Source organism: Rutilus rutilus (genome assembly GCF_951802725.1).
Source record: "Rutilus rutilus genome assembly, chromosome: 11".
Taxonomy (NCBI): domain Eukaryota; kingdom Metazoa; phylum Chordata; class Actinopteri; order Cypriniformes; family Leuciscidae; genus Rutilus; species Rutilus rutilus.
The window spans coordinates 42,383,531-42,408,301 of NC_140216.1; the positions used below are offsets into that span (position 1 = coordinate 42,383,531).

General features: G+C 40.6%; 1 protein-coding gene across 5 annotated transcripts in view; it reads right to left on the reverse strand.

The window, feature by feature from the left end:
• akap9 (A kinase (PRKA) anchor protein 9) overlaps window positions 1-24,771 on the reverse strand; it is a 129,921-nt gene that overhangs the window by 70,607 nt on the left and 34,543 nt on the right. For all 5 annotated transcript variants that reach the window (XM_084424458.1, XM_084424456.1, XM_084424455.1 and 2 more), the window contains 5 exons: window positions 24,329-24,568; window positions 19,737-21,410; window positions 18,303-18,389; window positions 14,110-14,434; window positions 11,296-11,500 (listed from right to left, as the gene is read on the reverse strand). In XM_084424458.1, the coding sequence (XP_084280584.1) occupies window positions 11,296-11,500; window positions 14,110-14,434; window positions 18,303-18,389; window positions 19,737-21,410; window positions 24,329-24,568 (2,531 nt within the window). The remainder of the gene's footprint in view (window positions 1-11,295; window positions 11,501-14,109; window positions 14,435-18,302; window positions 18,390-19,736; window positions 21,411-24,328; window positions 24,569-24,771) is intronic.

The following is a 24,771-nucleotide window of genomic DNA, read 5'->3' on the forward strand; positions in this document are numbered from 1 at the left end:
CTATGACCTTTAACACCATAGGAGGATTTCAATATATTAAAATACATGCCAAGAATAATAACAATAAATTATATAACAAACTAGAGAGAAAAGGATACATTATATTTTGCATTAAAAAATGAGTGATGAGAATTTGGTGGGTGAAATATGTTTAATTGACTTAACGAACCCTAACTTCAGGGCGTTTAAGAGTTAATGAGCTCATGATTAAGTTATAAATAAAAAATAATCATGAGCTCATTAACTCTTAAATGCCCTGAAGGCAAGTCAATTAAACATACACTGCTCAAAAAAATAAAGGGAACACTTTTTAATCAGAGAATAGCATCAAGTCAGTTAAACTCCTGGGATATTGATCTGGTCAGTTAAGTAACAGAGGGGGTTGGTAATCAGTTTCAGCTGCTTTAGTGTTAATGAAATTAACAGCAGGTCCACTAGATGGGCAACAGTGAGACAACCCCCAAAACAGGAATGGTTTTACAGGTGGAGGCCACTGACATTTTTTCCCTACTCATCTTTTCAGACTGTTTTTCACCAGTTTTGCATTTGGCTAGGGTCAGTGTCACTACTGGTAGCATGAGGCGATACCTGGACCCTACAGAGGTTGCGCAGGCAGTCCAGCTCCTTCAGGATGGCTCATCAATACGTGCCATTGCCAGAAGGTTTGCTGTGTCTCCCAGCACAGTCTCAAGAGCATGGAGGAGATTCCAGGAAGACAGACAGCTACTCTAGGAGAGCTGGACAGGGCCGTAGAAGGTCCTTAACCCATCAGCAGGACCGGTATCTGCTCCTTTGTGCGAGGAGGAACATGATGAGCACTGCCAGAGCCCTACAAAATGACCTCCAGCAGGCCACTGGTGTGAATGTCTCTGACCAAACAATCAGAAACAGATTTCATGAGGGTGGCCTGAGGGCCCGACGTCTTCTAGTGGGCCCTGTGCTCACTGCCCAGCACCAGGGAGCTCGATTGGCATTTCCCATTGAACACCAGAATTGGCAGGTCTGCCACTGGTGCCCTGTGGTTTTCACAAATGAGAGCAGGTTCACCCTGAGCACGTGACAGACAGGAAAGGGTCTGGAGAAGCCGTGGAGAATGTTATGCTGCCTGTAACATCGTTCAGCATGACCGGTTTGGTGGTGGGTCAGTGATGGTCTGGGGAGGCATATCCATGGAGGGATGCATAGACCTCTGCAGGCTAGACAATGGCACCCTGACTGCCATTAGGTATTGGGATGAAATCCTTGGATCCATTGTCAGACCCTATGCTGGTGCAGTGGGTCCTGGGTTCCTCCTGGTGCACAACAATGCCCGGCCTCATGTGGCGAGAGCATGCAGGTAGTTCCTGGAGGATGAAGGAATGATACCATTGAAGGGCCACCACGCTCACCTGACCTACATCCAATAGAACACCTCTGGGACATTGTGTTTCGGTCCATCTGACATCACCTGGTTGCACCTCAGACTGTCCAGGAGCTCAGTGATGCGCTGGTCCAGATCTGGGAGGAAATACCCCAGGACACCATCCGTCGTCTCATTAGGAGCATGCCCCGACGTTGTCAGGCATGCATACAAGCACGTGGGGGCCATACAAACTACTGAGAACCATTTTGAGTTGCTGCAATAAAATTTCAGCAAAATTGACAAGCCGGCTGCATCATTTTTTCACTTAGATTTCCGGGGTGTCTTTGAATTCAATCCTCTGTAGGTTGATCATTTTCATTTCCATCAAACGATGTGGCATCCTTTCGTTCATAACACATTACCCAGTCCATATTAGTATAGATATCCAGCATGATATTTTTCCCCATTGAGATCTGATGTGTTTTCAAAGTGTTCCTTTAATTTTTTTGAGCAGTGTACTTCACCCACCAAATTCTCATCTTTAATTTTTTTAATGCAAAATATGTTTAACTGACTTTGTTTGGACACAATGATGTTTTAAAATATCTTCTATCATGATCCAGCAAATAAAGTCTCATGTTTGAAACCGCATGAAATTCAGGCCCTGATTTCCTTCTTATTTTGGGGAGAAATAAAACCCAAATATGAGATTTAACACATGCACTCAAACACACCGAGACAGTATTTCACGACATGATAGTCTTTCTTACCTCCGACATCCTCAACAGTGTGTAGTTTACCACATAAATTAATAAGATCTTCCAACGCCATGGGTATTTCTATAAAGAATATCCACTTTTCTCTATTTTCTCCAAGCTCTAACATAAATAATGGCAGGAACGGGAGACTTTAGATGGTGAAGGAGACTGGACACGATCTGACAGATATCAGACCTCAGGAAAGGCTTTATAAAATATATTCCTGCTAAAATATCTTTCAAAAAATGTCTGTATATTTGACAAAACCTTTTCTGTATTTGTCTTCTTCTGGCTTAAGGTGTTGCACACTCAGTGCAGAGTCCTGTACGGGTTCGGGAACCCGACAGGTGACCCGCAAATTTTGCTCAAACGGGTGAAAAATATCCAACTGTGTCGGATACGGGTGCGGGTCGGGTCGGGTCGGGTCGGACACGGGGGAAACACGGGTTTAAAACAATCACGTGCAAACCTAAAAATATATGCATATTTTTAGGAACACATCTACAAAAATATGCCTGTATTTCAAGTTGATAAAATAATGTAAAATCCACAATAGTTTATTTGTGCCCACGCGCCACACCCTCCCAGGAGTCGCTAAACCTACTTTCACTTTTAAAAGTTCCTCATAACCGCGCGCGCGATCTGCTTGCAGTCGTCGAGATGGATGCCGAGGAGCTGAAGAAAAGAATAGCTAGTGGAGATGGTAAAGTTGTCGACAATACGTCATCAAAACTCAAGTCCAGTGTGTGGGAGAAATGTGGAGTTATCTGAAGAAAACAGTATTGTGAAAGGCTTTGCTGCATGCATTCGTGTTGGATAGCCGCAGATGTGGACCTTCACCGCTGAGGAAGTGCAGATAACTGTGGTAACTGTGGACGTGTTTGAACCCTAAATTGTCAGATGTAGGCTAGACCAGAGGTCCCCAACCCCCGGGCCGCGGACCGGTACCGGTCCGTGGGACATTTGGTACCGGGCCTCACAGAAAGAATATATAACTTAACGTATTTTCCGGACTATAAATCGTTCCGGAGTATATGTCGCATCAGTAAAAAAATGCGTCATGAAGAAGAAAAAACATAATATAGCCTAAGTCGCACTGGACTATAAGTCGCATTAATTTAGAAATGTAGCCTATTTCACAAAAAAAAAATATATAAAAAAAAAAGAATAATTATAATTGTTCGGATGGGACTGTTCACCCTTACGGACGTGCAGCGCTCTGAAAGCGGCACAAAAAGACTGCTTTAAAACTTTCACAGAGACCTCAGACAGAAAGCAAAAAGCCTGTCTTTAAATTGTATTTCGTTTTGTATTAATTGTATCTTAATTTTAATCAATGTTTCATCACCCAATTGCCAGGATTTAATAAGAAGTAAATATAATAGAAAATATTTTATCAGGACACGGAGGCGCGGGCGCGTGAACTGGAGCTGATCTCATAAATTAACGGAAATTCAGCGTATAAGGTAGCCTACTTGCCTCACAGACCTGAGACATAGAAGGCTTGAAATGTCTAATTTTAAACAGAACAATTCAAAACAAAAGAAAACTGACTGTTTTCTGCTTATGTAATTCGTATATGTGCATTTCTCTCTGGCGCGTTCACTAGGCATACTGCGAAGATCGAGTCAGCATTGTCAACTTCATCTTTGCACAGAAAACACTTGTTTAAACAATTAAATTGTCTCCTGCTATATTTTACATATTCATAATCATTAATTTTGGTTCTTAAAATCGGTTCTTTGTGACAGCTTTTAGGTGCTTTATTGGCAGCGCCACCCTTACATCGCATCAGCACCGTAAACATGGAGATTTTTTTCTTTTGGGGGGCTTTTTGTTTGTGTTCAGGCTTTCTCAGTTGTCTTTAGGCGCGATATTACGAGTACCCTGCTAATAAAAATGCAAGTAAGCCTACACATTGGATTCACGTTTATTATTATATTTAATTGTTTTTTATATATTTTTTTATATTTTGTTGTATTTATCCGCCGCACCTTAAAGGCCGGTCCGTGGAAATATTGTCTGATATTAAACCGGTCCGTGGCGCAAAAAAGGTTGGGGACCGCTGGGCTAGACGAAGTTGCGTAGTGTTGTAGCCGCATCTGTTCGATTGGTAAAATGTTAAGGCTACTCAGTTCTGTGGTAACGTTAGCCATGTTCTTCGTGTACCGGCCTTTTGACAGCTTCTGCTGAAGTTGTCCTTGTGGTAATGGTCGTGTAATAACTTCTGTCAGGGTTTTTCCTGGGTCAAAGTTGGTCTTCGGTGGTGGCTGACCGACATGGTCATCCACACACAGCAGAGTACCCTAGTACCCACATGATCCGCAAGCCCAATATTGACAATAAATGTTACATTTAAAATAAACAGTTTGTGATTTTTTTCTTATCCTATTTATTCATGAAAAAACGATCACTGTCAGGCTAGATAGTAAAAGAAAGCGATTACAACTTATTTTACATGTAAACATCATCGATATCAAAGTATATTTGAAATGTGATCTATTTACAAATATCACAGCCTGCAGATGAACATTTAACTCGTCTCTTTATTAACACTGTAGAACCTTTTTACAAGATTCATAATTGAATTATTTTATGAATGAGATTCTTTTCATTGGTTTGAAAGATAAAATCCTTTTTTGATAGACCTGATAATTATTTTAGTATAATCATATAAATGAAAAAGTAGCATTAAAAACGTAGCGTTAAGATGTGTAATAGCAACAGCTTGATTTGTGCTTTGATCTAGTTTCATCTCACTCCAGTCTAACTTTAAACTAAATGATTTTTTAGGTAATTTACTACACATTGCCATAGGCCTATACATACTGTGGATTATTAAGGCTAAATTTGACTAAACACTCTTGCTAAATGAGGTAAGCACACTTACTTTCTCATTTCAGATGTGTATGTTCTTCTAAGTAATGATTTGACGGGCAGACCAATTGCTTTAACCATTCATTATAATGAATCGAGTCATTAGGTCGCGAATCGGACTTTAGCAGACGTGTTGTGTGGGAATCCTGGCTGTTAGGACATCACGAAAGATTTGTCAACACACAAAAAAAACACTTCAAACTGGATAGAATTTTTTTTTCTTTTTTTTTCCGTTTATTTAAAGTGATGTCAGCTGCATGTGCAGAACGCTTGTCACAAGTTGTAAGAGAAGATAAGGCAACTTTTTTTTGACTGCAATTCACACCCAGCGCTAATTCAGCAAAAATATTCTCCGAATGCACCACGTGAAACATGGATTCGGTCTTCTGACCTTTAGGATCAGTTGATTTTGATGCGAGGGAGAGAGCAAAGACAGAACTGAAGATGGAGAGTGCCCGCGCGGGGGTGGGGCACTGTGATCGTTCTCTCTGTCACTCCTTCAGTATAGCCTGCTTCACTCACAAAACCCAATTACAGATCAAATAAGGCTTTGGCGGGACAAAACATTTTCAATGTAGGAAAAGCCCTGACTTCTGTATGACCTGGCCATAAACATTTTTCTAAGTGTGTCTATAATGTGATAGTCTAAACTGATTTTAGTTCGGGTGCGGGTCGGGTGTCGGTTCTATTTTAAGCGGGTCGGGTCGAGGGTGGATTTACAAAATCGGACCCGTGCAGGACTCTGACTCAGTGTTTTCGTATTGTTCATTCGGTGGCTCTAAAGTGCATGCTACGGATGCGAAAAACACAGGAAATCGAGTGTGTGAACGTGACTGAGGCCACATTTACACATAGCCGGGTATTTAGAGAAACGAATATTCCCCCCCTCCGTTTTCAAAAATAACATCGTGCACACAACATCGTCTTCAAAAAAGTTATCGTTTACATCATCCCGCATAAATACGCCTGGAAATCTGAAATCTGGGATAAAAACGGCGTTTTGGTGTAAATGACAGGCCAAAACGCAGGAAAATATCTGCGTTTTCCCACCGTGTACACGGGGCCTGACACAACGTGAGGTCGTATTTATTTTTTAATGTGCAAAAATTTCGGCCGAGAGTTTCAGACTCAGTGTGCGAGGACCTCTACACTTCAAACATGGGGTGAAATTCTCAGTAAAAAAAAAAAAAGTGTAAAAAACAACAACAAAAAGGTAAATGGTTTTTAAAGTAAATCAGAAGCAACTGGAAAACTCATGCAAATTCGTTGTTTGAAAAGAGCGGAAACTCCACGGATCATCCAGCTTCAAAGCGACTAACAAATGAGGAACATCAGCCATTTATCTCACACAGGACAGAGATATTCACATTACTGCCAAGCGTTAAGAGTGAGCTAGAGGAGTTCAGACGCTTGAGCAGAAGAAAAACACTCTTTCTGAAAGATATTTGATCATGAATACATTTCTGAAGCCCTCCCTGAGGTCTGATCTGTCCTATGGTGTCCATTCGGGGGCAGTGCTGCTCTTTCACCATCTAATTTCTCCCGTTCCAGCCAGCGTCTCGAAGCAGAGGAGCTTCTCTGGGCTGAGCGATGTGAGGTTTGGCGTCTCTGACACGAGCGCTGAAGGGTTTGAACACATCCATCATTTATGAAGCGCTTCAGAAACGCGTGATCCTTCAAACATCCGTCAGCAAGCAGAGAGACGAATGTTCACGTTTGTTTTACACACACCAGGGGTCTCATGTATAAAACTGAGCGTAGGACCCTTACTAAAAGCCAAAAATGGGGTACGCCAAAAATATTCAGACTTATAAAATAAGTGTGAACGCCAGAACCTGCGCAAGATTCCCTTTATAATCCCAGTCAGCGGAAGATTGTGCACGTGTGTCTCCTCCCAGAAATACCCATATATGAGCTTACAACTAGGGTTGGGTATCGTTATAGCGATTCTGCTTCTGCTTCTGCTTATGGAATCCGGTTCTTATCGATTCTTGTTTCCGATTCCAATATTTTTTGGAGGGAGAAAAAAGGCCAAATACTTGAAGAATAAATATTTCTACCTTTTATTCTTGCCAATTTTAAGCAATAACCAATAAAATGGCTAAAGTGAAAGGAGTCTCTTCATATAAAGGTGTTGATTACATTATTACTCCAGTAGGTGGCAAAAATCTACTGTTTTTTTTTCATTGAATTATTTATTCAAGAAGACTCGAGAGATTCGCTCAAAAACGGTGAATCATTCATTAATTAAACAAGTATTTATGAGACACTGAATTAATTAGTGTTTGAATTAATGATTCAAACGAGTTTTTAAAAAATAGACTATTAGACTAAACATGTTATTCTGAGTAGCTGTCTGATGCATGTAATCGTGATCTCCATTTTAAACAAAACAAAAATGATTTTAAGCCACATAGATTCCTGAATTAGGGACCGTTCACATATCGCGTCTACAAACGCATGGAAAAGCACGGCCGCACCGCTTTCTCCTTCTTTCCACAAGCGCTTGCGCTCCCGTGGCGTCTGTCGTTGCTATGCAACCATGAACTGCGCTCTCCATGGTGATGACGAGGAAGTATCAGCAAAGGATTAACTGATTTATAGCCCTTGCATTAGCTTTACTCGGCTACTAGATATATTTATGGAGATGAGAAATAAAAACCCGCCCTGTTGAGCTATGATCAGCTGTTCGGCCGAGCTTTCGATGTTACAGAAAGGTTAGTTGTTTTTTGTCACATGACCTGCGGCGTTCTGAAAAGTTGAGATGTTTTCATCTCGCCGAGGCATAGGCACGCCTGCAAAAACGAGCACCACGCACGTCGCGCCCACGCCGCTTCTATTATGAGCGTGCTGGCAGCGCCTACATTTGAAATAACGCATTTGCAACTGTCCCAAAGTCAGGAGTCGATAAGAGGAATCGTAATGCGTGCGTCTTATCGAATCCCCGGTTTTTGGAAATTTGTTACCGGTTCTAAAATGGAACCGGTTCTCGATACCCAACCCTACTTTTACTATGCATATCCTCATCTGCATATCATTTGCATAAGATTATTCACGTGATTACATGTTTAACAGTACAGGACATTAGGAGAATATGAGATGGATGTGCTAGTAGCCGATCCTTGCCTTGTGTTTCAATAAATAACTCAAATAGTGTAAAATACATTTCAGAGAAAGTTTTTCTCAATCTTCTCCACTGGCCAAACAGTATTTTTAATTGCTTTATATTTTTAACGGAAACAGATAGGCCTTGTTGTGCTTTATTTGCTCGAACATATTTTCACAGACAATCTGCTATTATCATGATAAGCAATCCTCTCTGTAGTTAAAGATTAAAGCACAGCACGCCACAGGAAAGGTGCATCGCATCCACTACAGATATTTATATTTATTGAATATACAAAATGTTGTAACTTCTCAGTAATGATTTTGTGCAGGCTAATCTAAGTGTTTAACTCCAGTAATGAGAATCGCTTATTTAATCTAAATGTTTATAATCAGAAGTAATACATAGTTTAAATCATTCTTTTATTTATGTAAACTGTTATTGTGAACATGCACTGTATTTATGATTAGGACTCATGATGAAGATTTACGGCCCAACGCTCTCGCTGGCGTGGACATTCAGAAGGGACGGATGTTTGCTTCATGTGATAGGCTTGGTGAGTGAAATTATAGCTATTATCTTTCTGTATATGTACAATTTTCTTAAAATGTTCTGTCTAAAAGTGACCAAAAAGCCATTAACTCCGGCTCACCATCGGTGTCGCCGAACAGCTCCGTCTCCAGAACGCTCGTACGCATGGGTCAGAGTTTGCGTGCAGGTGCGCACATTTTCCCGTCAAGTTTGTTTTTATAAATCACGACTTGTGTGTGTGAAGTGACGTCTCGTTCAGGGCCTGTTCTGCGCGACGCACCGGTTATAGATGAGGCCCCTGATGTCTGAGGCGGAGCTCTAACGCTGGCTAATGTTTAAAGAGCAGAGACTCGCTGGAAGTGTTGAATTATGACCCAGGAGACCTTCTGTTTTCAGCCTTTAGTGTGTAAATGTCAAACTGACAGCGAGGGAAAAGTTACTGGGCTTCGTTAAAAATGCTCAGCAGAGCGACTGAGAGAAACTCACACTTTAATTAATACAATTAATAAAGGAAGAGTCCGTCGCAAACGATCTGTTCAACTCAGACGAACCCCTTAGATTATGAGTTTACATCTCAATAACGTTCACATCTTCACGGTTCCCTGATGTTGGTGACATGAAAAAAACAAATGATATCTTGATATTCTCTGGGTTTTTATCGATAACTATAATTATACGATATTTTGCTGAGTGTGTTGTTGTACTGGCACTTTGGCAGGTTTATGACTGCCGTGAACAGCTGACTCATAAAGTTTTCATATTCTTCCTATTCTAATCAGTTCACAGCAGTGACAGAAATTATGTTTTCTAATAAGTTTACATTGATTTTTTTACTTTTATGGGCATTTTTTACTTTATAAAGCCATTTTTTAACCTAATTAAAAGTTTACATCATCTTTTATGTATAATTCTCACATTTAATCATTAAAGGGGTGGTATAATGCCCTTTCACAAGATGTAAAATAAGTCTCTGATGTCCCCAGAGTGTGTGTGTGAAGCTTTAGCTCAAAATACCCCACAGATATTTTTCTAGCATGTTAAAGTTGTCACTTTTTGAGGGTGAGCAAAAACGCACAGTTTTGTGTCTGTCCCTTTAAATGCAAATGAGCTGCTGCTCCCGGCACAGGGGGCGGAGCTTCAAGAACTCATGTCCTTTTACCCTCACACAGACATACTCTGAACATTTCAAAAACTTTTAGCAGTCAGTCAATGATGGAGAGACTCAAGAAGAAGTGACATGTAGAAGCAACAGGGCATTTCTGAATGGTTAGTTGATGAATTTATGTAGCTGATGTGTAGTTATCTTCTAGTCATTGATTAGCATATTCTGTCATGATAATGTTAAAATAATGTACGCACTCCTGGGGCGGGGTTTATGTAAATTTTTTCCGGGAAGAAGCTTGTGTAGTCTCTATCAGCCGTCTGTTGTAGTCCTTAAAAAGTGATTTAAAAGAAAATCTCTCCCTTTGCTTTGAACTTTGAGTGTCGTAACTTTGCAGATGTTGTTTATGCTCAAACAGCAACATTACACACTAACTAAAGTTAGACAAGTGAAATCATAATCAGGCACCCCTTTAAATTCAATTAGAATAAATGACACAAAGGGGATTTACCAATTAAAATGAAATCATATCAACTAAATTCATCTATGCACTGCAGAGAAAACACAGAGGCTGCGTCTGAAGTGGCATTTAGATTCATATACACTGTTTAATGAAAGTCAAAGTGACAGTAAAGATTCTATTTCAAATAAATGTTCTTTTAAACGTACTATTCATCGAAGCATCCTGAGAAATAATACCAGTTTCCACAAAAATACTAAACTATTTTCAACACTGATAATAATCATAAATGTTTCTTGAGCATCAAATCATCATATTAGAGTGATTTCTGAAGGATCATGTGACACTGAAGACTGGAGTAATGATGCTGAAAATTCAGCTTTGATCACAGGAATAAATTACACTTTACTGTATATTCACATAGAAAACAGCTGATTTACATTAGAATAATATTTCACTGTTTTACTGTATTTTTGATCAAATAAACGCAGCCTTGGTGAGCAGAAGAGACTCTTTCAAAACATTAAAAACTTTAAATATTCCACACTTTAGACCAGTAGTGTAGCTAATTGACCATCGCAAAGACCCGCCCCCTTTAGTTACTGTTGCTATGTCCCACAAGCCACGCCTCTCTCACGCCACATGTTCTCACGAAGTGAACAACACATCGCGGAGCAGAGAAACTCACAGACAGGACAGACCAGGGGACTTTTGATATGAAACAGTCTCAACTTTCAAATTTGGTCATTTTTTAAAGAAATTTAAACAATAAATACCGTTTTGTGTGTCTTTAATGTGTCTGACAGATCGCTCAGTTAAAGCGGCTCGTGAACCGATCATCTCTTCCCTCTAGTTCATTTATAGCATCAAATAAACATGAATGAACATCAGAATGTTGTTTTAACCGCGGAAAGACGTCAGTACACTCTGTTTCTCACGTTCAATTCCTCCAACGTTAATCTAATAACTCCTGACCGCTTTGTCGGACAAAAATGCCGGATTCGGCGGATGGCGGATTATGATTGGTCAGATCGCCTGTCAATCAAACTCCCTGCGGAGGGTGAATTGGGAGCTAATGTAAGTGTGTGTTGCTGTATTGCGTGACGAAGAGGGGTTCACCTGAAGAGCTCGTCTGCGCCCGTGAGCTCCTGCAGTCTCTGCTGGAGGAGGAGGATCTCAGAGGTGAAGCGCTCCTGCGTCTCCTGCTTCTGCTGCTGGTAGAAGACCTTCAGCCGCTCCATCTCGCGGCAGTGAGTCTCCTCCAGCTGAGCCCAGGACTCCTGAAACTCAGCCTTCAGCTGCGGCCCCATCGGCTCGCTCGGCTCTGCGGGAGCGGACCAAATACAGTCAGTTTATACTTTTATGATCAGATATACAACTTTTTTTTTTTCAAGGCTTGCATCTTGGAACCTATTTCAAGGTTAGCGTTCTCGAGCCGCCAGGCACTGTTGTGCGGATGAGCGGCTGAAGCGCGTTAAGGGTTTCTGTTAGGCTGTGTGTCCACCAAAGCGTTTTTTCACGCAGCTGCCGTATTTTTCTATGGCGATAAATCAATTCTGAAAAAGCATTTGTCTCGATTCTTTTTGTCCTTGATTTATCGCCATATTTTTCCAATTGTTTTCAATGGGAGAGCCACGGATTTAAAAAGCCATGAGCGTAACGAGGCGCTGAGCGTTTTAGGCGCTTTTTTACAGGTCGCCGAGAGTTGAAGAATGTTCAACTTTGGGGAAAACACAGCGCTCATCACTGTCACTTTTTACCCAACCGTCCAATCACAGTGGAGGAGGGGCGGGACTAATACCACACGACCAACATTCTGCTTGTACAACGTCAACAGACGACAACAACAAGCATAATAACGGAACAAAATTATTTAAAACAAGAGAGAAAATACGTTACATTGTATCAACATTTTATTATAGAATCAACAGAAACAAAATATGTGTGAAATGAGATACTAGTAACACAAGCAAAGTGGCTCCACTGAAAAAAAATGCAGCGCTGCCAAAACGCTCTCAAGCGCCCATAGCTAGGCATTTAGCAGAGAGCCTAGCGTTTTCAGCTAGCTAAACACGCTTTAGTGGACGCACGGCCTTAGAACAAGTTAATAACTAATGATCTTTGCAACGGAAGTGAATCAATCAAAACTAACTTTAGCTGGACAATAACTTTACTTTACTTTAAGCTAAAACAATCTCTGTTACTGTAATCTCCTATTATCACTGTAAAGCTGCTGTGAAACAATCTATATTGTTAAAAACGCTGTATAAATGAAGGAGACTACACAGAGCTCTGGGATTCACATAAAACAGCACAGGACGTTCAACAGAAGAGAGAGCACCACTGACGCCTGATTCTTATTCTTAGATTATAAAAAAGTAAAATAAAAAAAATGATAAAAATCCATCCAGTGTTTTTTTTTTAATCTTCTTATATGTTTTCCCCGTCTCAAATCAAGCCGTTCGACCGTGTGACGTCACAAAATCGACGCCCCTCCCGCGATTGTTGATTGACAGCAGCGTTTCAACACAGACCCGCCCTTGCTCGTGAGCGAGCTGTCGATCATAGTCCGCGCGGACCGGTGCAGTCATTGTTGATAAGCTGGAGCACTGTCTATGAGCAGAATGGCGTCTCAGTGATTGTGGTGTTCTGTTCTTGGGTGTAATAATGAACACAGCATCATGTTGATGTTCCTAAAGCTGAACCGCTGAAGACGCAGTGGCTGAGTGTGTTTGTGAAGGGAATATTCCCCACGATCAACGTCAATGCTTTCATGTTTACGTGAATCATTTCACACACCAGACTGCTTTACAAACGAGGGTCAGTAAAGCTGGTTTTGCTAAGAAGCTGCTCCTGAAAAAAGGATCGGCAACTATTCGTGTTCCTGCTGCACCTCCAGAAGAAGAAGTGTGTAACGTTTTATTAACCTTTATATTCATATTTATATTAATCTTTGCAAATCGCATGCTGCACGCTTCACGATGAATGCGGCTGTTCACACTCAGGGAACATTACGGCATGTTTTCTATTTACGACGTTCTCAATATAATTCATAATCCCACGTTTATAATGAACAACGCGTTATGGTTATTGTGTTATTGTGTTACGGTGTGTGCACAGAACAGAGGGGCGGGGTCAGCAGAGCTCATTAGCATTTAAAGACACATGCACTTAAACGGCGTGCTGAAAACAGAGCTGTTCTTGACCAGGTAAAATTAGTGTTTTCTTACAATACTAATGAGAATTTTTAATTAAAGTATATTACAGACTTTTCATTTAGACCCTAAAGAATCATATTAGCTTGTACAAAAATGGCATTATATGACCCCTTTAAATAGTAAATTAATAAATAATAAATAGTAAAATAAAATAAAAAACTTACTTAAAAAGAGTTTGAGTAACACACACATACAAATGTGTTGCTAAATTATTGAAATTTCAAATCTCAGGGGGACTTAAAGAAAATATTTTAGCTCAAAAGGGGTCGGTAATTGCCAAATAGAGAAAAAAACAGACAAAAAACGCTTGTGAATCCCTGATTTATAACATTACAACTATGACATCAGTTAGCAACAATACTAATAATCTTTGCTGATACAGTATTAGTGTGGATGAAACCGAGCGTTTCACAGTGTCTCACTCTTTCATGTTGAAGGGTCTCTTAACCCATTAGTGCCCAAATGTTTCTGAATGGTTTCATGCACAGTCGTGTTAATAGGGTCCCGGTGAACATGTTCTGCATTTATTTTTTTAAATCCCTTATTTGGTTGTTTTCTTGCATTTCATTGAGACATAAAACATGGATAACATCTAGAAAAATACTTACAAAAGGAAAATGACAACTATATACTGGGACAACTATAGCTGCCGGTGGGCTTAGGTTTAATAATAGATCTGAAACACCAGGCTCGTTTCATGTGGCGTCCCACTGACCTGCGGACTGAGCGCTGAGGGCCTGTTGCTCCCGCTCTCGACTGCGCAGCTCCTGCTCGTGTGTGTCCATCAGCTCCCGCTCTCGACTGCGCAGCTCCTGCTCGTGTGTGTCCATCAGCTCCCGCTCTCGACTGCGCAGCTCCTGCTCGTGTGTGTCCATCAGCTCCCGCTCTCGACTGCGCAGCTCCTGCTCGTGTGTGTCCATCAGCTCCCGCTCTCGACTGCGCAGCTCCTGCTCGTGTGTGTCCATGAGCAGCTCGAGCTGCGCGGCGTGGATCTGTGACAGACTGATGCGCTGAGCCTCCAACTGCAGACGACACTCATTCTACACACACACACACACACACACACACACACACACACACAGCGTGAAGGATAGCGGACACACACCTGACCTCATGAGGTCTTAGTGATGGCAGGAACCCGTCTGGACTTAACCCTCTAGCCGCCACAGTCGAGTTTACTCGACAAGATGCGGCACTGAATAAAACGGCCGATTTTGTCAAACAGGGTGTCAAATTTCGTTCGACCTCCCCTCCACTAGTTAGCATACATGTCATACTTCATCCCCGACTCAAAAAAATGTCATGTTTCTATACAAAATCTTCGAGCTAGAGCGCGTTGAATCAGTGCGAACAAAAGCGGAGCTACGTGCGAGTGAGCCATTTTATCAGATCAATATTGTCAACGTCAGCGAGTATTTGCATTAGATTATTATTATTATTATCATCTAATGGCATCAATAAAGCTTACCCGCAATGAAGTGTTGGGTGTTCTATTCGCGGACCCTGATTCTGAAGGGGAATAACGTTATCTGCCTTCAGAAAATGACGGTGATTCTGAAAGTGAAAGTATAGCCCTACACCAAGCACAAACGGTGAATCCTTTGCCCAATATATATGGTCCTTTGCCCAATGTCAGTGGTGGGAACAATGTTTCCCGGGGTCGGAGTGTTCATTGCGAAGTTAGCAGGCGTGTTAGTGTTGTGGGGAACGAGGCGGGAGATGTTTACCGCGCTCGCCATGGTGACCGCGTGCCTCTCCGCAATCGCGGCGACAGTATTGTGGTGGAGGCTTTGTCTAATGCCACTGGGTATGTTAGACGAGGTCGAAGTATTCATAGGACAGTTAGAGGGCAACGTGGAGGCAGGGTGGGGAGTCGCAATGACAAAGACAGTAGTCCGAGCTGTGCACACTCGGCGCGCGCGCGAGACAGATCTGGCCGCGCCCGCGCTGCTCGTAGCAGGAGCAGAGGCGGTGTGACACGGAGCAGAGGGGCTATTAGTCTATCGCAAGACCACACCATGAAACACTACAAGAAATGTCACCTGGATGGATAGGGAGTCATTATCTCTACAGCAAAAGCTCTGCAACATAAATTCTTTTTTTTTTTTGTCTGCCATTTATTAGTAATGATTTACACTGTTGATTTACTATCTATTTCCCTGACCATTTTAGTGTACAATATGTGTTCTTTTTTGTGTGTTCATGTCCTTATGATGTGTGCGTCTATGTCAGCTAAAAAAACAACAACCAAAAAAAAAAAACACACACACACACACACACACACACAAAAAACTAACATTGTCTCTCGTCTTGTCTCGTCATCTCACTCATGATCTGTGGCATGCCATGGCGAGTGAGCTTTTGAACTAAACAGGTCTTGTCTACTTGTGTTTGTGTGTCATATGAATAATATGTGCACCATACATGGAATCAGAGTGCCTACTGTATGTAGTAAATGGAAAATCTCTACAGCAAAAGGCCAATCGCTACATGCATTCAGTTTGTTTCTATTATTAGTAATGATTTACACAGTTTGTTCACTACTTACTATTTACCTGAGCATTCAGTATTGTGCAATATAGCATACAGAAGGTGAGGGACATTTTTGGGGGAAAGAAGTGCTGCATTTTATCTTTTAAACATGTGACTTTTCATGAAAATTCTATAATCCAAGATGGCCGCCACTATATGACGTCATAATATGCAAATTAGATGGGAAAATGTAATTCCTACATAAACTTTGGGTCATCCTTAATATTTCTCTAATTTACAGAAAGTCTCTATCTTTTATCACTTTTAATATATAGCCTTTTGAAATTAAGATGTCAAAATCGAACGTTTTAGGAAAAAACCTCTGGCGCCTAAAGGGTTAAAGGTGAAATAAATGTGCACATATTCTGATGCTGAAATACATCAGAGACAAATATACACTGCCAATCAAAAGTTTGGGATCGGTAAGATTATACATTTTTTGTAAGAGTCTCTTCTGCTCACCAAGCCTGTGTTTATTTGATCAAAAATAGTGAAATATTATTGTAATGTAAATCAGCTGTTTTCTGTGTGAATATATAGTAAAGTGTAATTTATTCCTGTGATCAAAGCTGAATTTTCAGCATCATTACTGGATGAAACATGTCATTTTCTGACTCAGCCAATGGCGTGAGTCTGTGGGCGGGACTTTCTGTTTGACCGACCAATGACGAGAGGCCGGGCAGAGAAAAGGCAGCAGGAAAACCTGCTTGGAAACAATCAGTATTTCTGCAAAAGCCCTGTTTGGTGCCACTAATCTCTCATTCAGATCAGTGTGAGGTTTCTGCCTGGACATCTTGTGAGTCTTTATCTGAAACAATGATCTGAGAGAAGTGCAATCACACACACACACACACACACACATCTGTGGTTTAGCATATCATAAGACTGAGAGGCTCTTTTATACGAGACACAAAGAGTGTCGTACGGATTGATGTGATGACATCGCCACAGGCACAAATGAAGCATTTTAATGACCATCACAGGAATATGGAGATCCAGAAGCAATTAATGCCGGAGAAAAATCTGCTGCCGTTTATTCACAGGAAATACCGGCAAAGGTTTAATCGCAGGCTTCTGATAAATGTCACAGCTATTGCACTAATACCAGAGGGCAGATTCAGCTAATAGCACTGAGCTATCCGAGACGCACACACACTCCAGTCACATTCACACACACAGTCTTTCAGTCTTTATATTTCAAAATTTCACGTTCAGTTCAAAGTGTTTCTTTGTAATTATTTGTTCAATTTACTAGCAATGTCTGAGTGAGAATTATTTCAAAGTAGAGATTCTTTTGTTTGAAACGATGATCCCGATTCTGAACAGACAACTAAACAAAAGCATGCAAGTTACTAGAGGTTCTGTATATACATTATAAAACTGTATATAGATCATAATCACAATTATTTTGCTCAATATTGAAATCACGATTATTTCACACGATTATAGACGGGTGATATGATCAAACTCTTATTTTATGATACGAGTAATGTGAAATGTCAGTGAAATTTACATAATTATCAATACTTAATTACAAAACTAATATTAGGTTAATTAATAATTAAAATTAAAAAAGAACAAATAAACTAAATTACAAATGAAAAATACAACAGAACAAAAATACAAATGAAATAAACAGAGCTTTAGGTTGTTCAGATTAGCACTAGCCTACAGCAGAAACTGAATAAAGAAATCAAATATGAAACACCACTGCTGCACTCATTAAATACAGACTAATCGTATTAAAACTACAGTTTATTCACTCAAGAGCAGCGAGTGACTTTATCTGTGTCTTTTGTTGTTTGATTAACAGTGACTGACGCAGGTTTATTAGGCTGCTGTCACTTTAAGAGCTAACGCACCGATCCAATATACCGTTACACACACGCTCTTTCTCAGTGTTTACATCCACTTAAGACATAACAGTCCATGTTTGCAAGGTTACTCATATACATCATATGTGTGTGTAGGTTATTTGACATATGTGAAGCCCATTTACTTCGCTTATGAGGAGGCCACCTGGGGAACAGCGTCTCTATGCTTTTCATAAGAGTGTATAATATCAAACACGTCCCGCAGTTTAGCAGCAATAGACTGCATTATACAACACTCAGTTATTTGGCTGATTTGGACCTCTCTGGGTCAGAACACACATCTGAATGCTCGCTGTGATCGGAAACCTAACCTAACCTACATCGAGCCAAATCGCTGTCATGTAGGGCGAAGATCATGTGGGTGTTTTAACTTTTAATCGCGCAGCTCTATTTCAAAGTAAATCATGAACCCTTTCCTTCAGTGTATGTCTCCTAAACTGTTGAGCTTCATCTAGAAGATGAACAACACGAGTTTGATTTAGACAGACAGACAATTACTTACATGCTCAGCGCCGTCCATTTCCAGAGGCAGAATCACACGCGAGGCTCTGATAGCGTCTCCATCGACCTGAGCATCTCCCGTCTCATCCTGCAGAACACACACACACACACACACGTCATGAGAGAGTTTAACTCATGAACACAACCATCCTGTAGGTGAGGACAGAGCATCAAATCTAGCAAAACATGACATTTATCGAAAACAAACTCGTTCAGAAACTCAGCTGCATGATTACGACATCACATGCATGAGCTCATTAGCATACGACATCACATGCATGAGCTCATTAGCATACGACATCACACGCATGAGCTCATTAGCATATTGCACCCACATTTCCATATCAACACCAGTGTTCATAAACTTCACCTGCACTGAAGAACAGTCATGTAAATGTCATCAATATGCAGATGTTAGTCGATCATAACAAAAGGTCATTTGCTAAATCAGCCGATATAATTTAGGTTAAAGGATTAAAGAGACACTGGAAAATTATCCAAAAAACATTTGGAGCAAGAAAAGTCTGCCAGGAAACTCCAAAGAACATGGTCATATTTCTAATATATATATATATATATATATGCTGAGCCCATTTTAAGCAACTAATCATATTTAAGGACCATTACGATTTGTTGCCACGTGACATTAATTAATTTCCCAATTATCATTAATGCAATACAACACACACACAAAATCCCTCATGGCGATCATGTGAAGAAACTTGTTGAACTACATCCTGGATATGTAATATATGTACTTATATAATTTATAATTAATTTATATATACTAATAAGTACCATTAATTAATGCTGAATTAAATAAAAACCTGCAATAATCGCTGACTAATGAGAATTTGTTGAAGGTAAAATTAAATAAAACTCATCCAGCCTCATTAGCATAATGAGAGTTTTGCAAATGTGCTTAATAAAATAACATAACATTTCAAAAAGCCCTTTAATGTGCTATGGAAATAAGCAAACAAACATCTTTTGTCTTTTTCTTTAGCAGGACATGTGACCTGCATCTGCTTTACTGAGATTCACCCATAAATGGTCTTTAGAGACACAAAAGTGTAAATGAAGGCCTTTCCCGTCAGAGCTGCCGAGATCAAAGAGCGTTTCACACACAGGGAGAATAAAGCTCATCTGTCTCTCTCTCTCTCTCTTCTATAACACAATCTCTCTCGCCCCTCGGTCCCCCTGCACTCTGTCCGAATCGCAATAATCTCTCGTTCTGCCTGGCGTTGAGTGCCCTCGATGCGCATCAGTTCCTCCCACAGTTCTGCACAGATATATTATTCCCAGACCGTCTAGCTCAAAGCAGCCGCTTCTTAAACGCAGAGCAATGCAGATAAACCCAACTGTTGCATCGCGAGTTGTGAAACGAGCACGAGCGCTCTGTTTAATCGTCATGAAACGGTAGCATGTTGCTTACCTGCTGCGTGAGGCTGAAGAGCTGCTCCTCGCGAGTGTGTGCGTGTGTGTGTGAAGCGAGCCGGCTCGCTGTAGTACTCGCAGGCGTCTCTCTCTCCCTCCCTGATCTGATGTGTGTGTGATGCGTCTCCAGCCCACCAGAAACACTGCAGTCCCGAACCAGCGCTTGATTTCTCATCTCCAGCTCGACCTCCAGGCGCTTAGCATCCGTTTCCGCTAGCGAGAGGCGCTCGGCTAAACTCTTCTTCTCTCTCTCGACCGCCTCCAGCTTCTCCATCAGCTCCGTCGTGTGTTTCTCACTGCCGTCCACCTCCTCGCGTCTCGTCTGCATCTCGGCGAGTTTCTTCTCGAACTCCTCGGCTTCTCTGGTCAGGCGCTCCTCCAGTTGTGCTTTAGCGTTAGCCATGAACACGTACTCGTCCTTCAGCTCCTGGAAGTTGACCTGGAAGTTCCTCTCGGCGAAGGAGAACGTGTTCCTCTGCGTGTCGATCTCGTCCTGAAGCTCTGCGAGTCGCGCGGACACCTGCTCGTTCTCCGACGTTAGCTTGTTGATCTTCTCCAGGAGATCGTTAATTTCGCGCTCTTTCCGTCTCTCCGGTTCCTCGGATTTGCCGCTTTCCTCGTTGTGTTTCAGCGTCTGAAGCAGCGCGACTCGCTCGCTCTCCGCTAACTTTAGCTTGTCCTCGTAGCCGTCGATAGCCTCGCGGTGTCGCACGCTCATCTCGTCCCGCAGGTTCTGCACGTTGAGCTGGCCCTCCCGCTGAAGGTCGTCTCGGAGTCGGGAAAGCTCTTCTTCGTGGCTGAACAAGAGTTGCGTTCGAAGTCGTTCCAGTTCGGATTCCTGCGACTCCGCCATGCGATCCAACACCGCGTCTTTTTCCCGCTCTAGCATGTCGAGTTTAATCTTATAATTAGTGATTTCGGATTCATGCTTGACCTCGAGCTCGACGTTAGCCTTCTGCGTGGCGTCAAGCGCGTCACGTAGGCGTTGCACCTCACTGACCTCTGACCTCACACTCCACAACTCGCTGTGTAAACGCTCAACTTGCTGCGCTAAACTGAGTTTCTCTCCACTTGTCCGCGCTAACTCCTGCTCCGCTTTCTCTCGTAGCACTAGCGTCTCCTGCAGCTTCTGCTGGAGCTCGATGACCCTCACGTTCAGGACGTTGCTCTGAAGCACCTGACCTTTGAACTTCTCGATCTCTGATTGATGCTCCTGAACTATTTTCTCCACTTCGGCGCGACTTTGCTCTCGGATTCGATCCACTTCTGCCGCGTGTTGAATCCGAAGCTCGTGTTTCATCGTCGCGATCTGCTCCCCGTACATCTCGTCGAGCTCGGCTCGCAGCGAGTCGCTCTCTGATTGGCTGCCGTGATGATGGCAGCGCTGCTGGAGATCCTCCACGGTTTTCATGAGCTGCAGGATTTCTCCCGACGACATGCGCTCTTTCTGTCGGGACACGGTCAGCTCTCGTTCGCAGACGTCCAGCTCTTGGGCTTTCGCTGACAGACGTCGGTTCGCTTCCTCCGCTTGTTGTTTGCAGGACTGAAGCTGATCCTGGAGTTGCGTGATCGACTGCTGATGCTCTGAGAACAGACGCAGATGATGTTCGGTGTTCAGTAAGTCCTTTTCTCGTAAACTCTGCGCAGACGATTCTTCGGCTTGTGTGCGGAACTGGTGACAGAGAAACGGCATGTTTTTATTTCAAACAAGTTGTATTTAATTTCCTTGGACAAAAACTGAGACCACACTATTCAGTCAGGGTGTCTTTCACACAGCTCATTTGGGCTTGACCATTGGTTTATTCTTAAAGGGGTCATCGGATGCCCATTTTCCACAAGTTGGTGTGATTCTTTAGGGTCTTCATGTAAAGTTTGTAACATACTTTGGTTTAAACTCCTCAATGGTTGTGTAAAACAACACACCTTTACCTCCTCAAAACCAGCTCTGTTCACAGCGACCCGTTTCAGTGCATGTCTCTTTAAATGATAATGACCAACTGCTCAGAGCACACAGTTTTGTTTCAGCCACAGAATAAAATAAAAAAGGTAATTGCTGCAGAATTTTAATAATTCTCGTTACAATCAGTCATCATTAGAGTTATTTTTATAATTATCGTTACAAAAATAGTCATCGTTCCATCGTTATAGCTATTTTTTTAAATTATCTTTACAATCATAGTCATCGTTCCATCGTTATAGCTATTTTTTTAAATTATCGTTACAATCATAGTCATCGTTATAGTTATTTGTATAATTATCGTTACATCATAGTCATCGTTTCATCGTTATAGCAATTTTTTTAAATTATCGTTATAATCATAGTCATCGTTATAATTATTTGTATAATTATCGTTACAAGCAGTCATCGTTTCATCGTTATAGCTATTTTTTTTAATTATCGTTACAATCAGTCATCGTTAGTTATTTGTATAATTATCGTTACATCATAGTCATCGTTTCATCGTTATAGCTTTTTTTTTTAAATTATCGTTTTAATCATAGTCATCGTTATAATTATTTGTATAATTATCGTTACAATCATAGTCATCATTTCATCGTTATAGCAATTTTTTTAAATTATCGTTATAATCATAGTCATCGTTATAGTTATTTGTATAATTATCGTTACATCATAGTCATCGTTTCATCGTTATAGCTATTTTTTTAAATTATCGTTATAATCATAGTCATCGTTATAGTTATTTGTATAATTATCGTTACATCATAGTCATCGTTTCATCGTTATAGCAATTTTTTTAAATTATCGTTATAATCATAGTCATCGTTATAATTATTTGTATAATTATCGTTACAATCAGTCATCGTTTCATCGTTATAGCTATTTTTTTTAATTATCGTTACAATCAGTCATCGTTAGTTATTTGTATAATTATCGTTACATCATAGTCATCGTTTCATCGTTATAGCTTTTTTTTTTTAATTATCGTTATAATCATAGTCATCGTTATAATTATTTGTATAATTATCGTTACAATCAGTCATCGTTTCATCGTTATAGCTATTTTTTTAATTATCGTTACAATCAGTCATCGTTATAGTTATTTGTATAATTATCGTTACAATCATAGTCATGATTTCATCGTTATAGCAATTTTTTTAAATTATCGTTATAATCATAGTCATCGTTATAATTTGTATAATTATCGTTACAATCAGTCATCGTTTCATCGTTATAGCTATTTTTTTTTAATTATCGTTACAATCAGTCATCGTTATAGTTATTTGTATAATTATCGCTATTACAATCATAGTCATCGTTTCATCGTTATAGCTTTTTTTTTTTATTATCGTTATAATCAGTCATCATTATAGTTATTTGTATAATTATCGTTACAATCAGTCATCATTATAGTTATTTGTATAATTATCGTTACAATCATAGTCATCGTTTCATCGTTATAGCTATATTTTTTTTAATTATCGTTACAATCAGTCATCGTTATAGTTATTTGTATAATTATCGCTATTACAATCATAGTCATCGTTTCATCGTTATAGCTATTTTTTTTAATTATCGTAATAATCATAGTCATCAAATAAAAAAGGTAATTGCGACTTTTCCTAACAATTCTCACTTCTTTCTCAGAATTGCGAGATAAAAAATTCCCAATTGCGAGTTATAAACTATATAACTATATATAAACGTATAAACTATATAAAGTTTATAACCTTCATTCCTCATTGCGAGAAAGTCAGAATTGTAAGATAAAATACCTTTTAATTTTTTATTCCATGGTGGAAACAAGCTTCCGTAACGAGGAGACGTTTACAAGCAAAATTATTACATTTATTTAAATACAAGTATACTAGGTTTTTTAATATTTCTGCTTCAAACTGTATTTATTTAATAATTATGGAATTATGCATATAATAAGAATTGAATTAAATCCCAGATTTATAAACAAGTAGATGCCAAAATTATAAACAAGCTGTAATCTATAAACAAAAACTGAATTTAAGACTTTTTAAACACCTACTTGTTATTCTCACACATACTCCTAAATATATTTTACAGTTCACACACACACACATCTATTTTTAGTCGCAAATGCTAGAAGGTGATGTTTTGGTTGTTCCAACGAGTGTAAAAACGCGCCTATGCATTTGCTGAACCTCCATGAACAATAACATTATCTTTAGTGCGATCAACGTTAACGCGGCATGCGATTACTTTTTGTCCAGATTAACGAGTTGAAATATTTGACGCAATTAATGCAGCATCCGTACATTTTACTGTCATCCGTTAGCTAGCGGTGCATTAGCTATATGATCACCCTCTGATGCGTGCTGTATTAGTATCAGTGATACTGGAGTTTAAAGATGCCATTAAACAAGGTTTTGAAATATACTGTCTTTATGTTGTTTCTACATTAATTTGGAGATTAACTGTGAAATGATTACATTATAAAATATATAAAAACGTGTTTTTAATTGTGATTAATCACTGAAAAAATGTCTGATTAATCTAGTTCATTTTTTTAATGGATTGACAGCACGAACTATTTGGCCTGATTTGAGCCGAGCGTATGACGCTGGAGCACATGACTGGTTTCAACAGTGAACTCTCACCCTCTCGGCTTCACTCAGCCTCTCCTGAAGCTGTGCGATCAGTCTCAGCTGCTCCTGTGTCTTCTCCTGGTGATCTCTGACCTGTGCGTCCCTCTCGTCGAGCTGCTGCTGGTGACCTCTGACCTGCGCGTCCCTCTCGTCCAGCTGCTGCTGGTACAGCGTGATCTGCTGACGGGCCTGGAGAAGATCTGAGGCGGTGGAGCTGATGCTGGAGCTCCTCAGGATCTCGCCGGCCTGCAACTGGAGGAAGAGCGAGACCGTCAGGGTATCGGCCAATGCAACACTACAACTATAGGACAGCAGCAAACCTCAGACGCCATGTTTATTTCAACACGAGCCTGTGAGGGACAGGATTAGGGTCCATTCAAAATAACATGTGATGAAATGACATATGACCTCACAGACAAGCTTCTGATGATATGATGGTTTAGTGGACGAGGTGA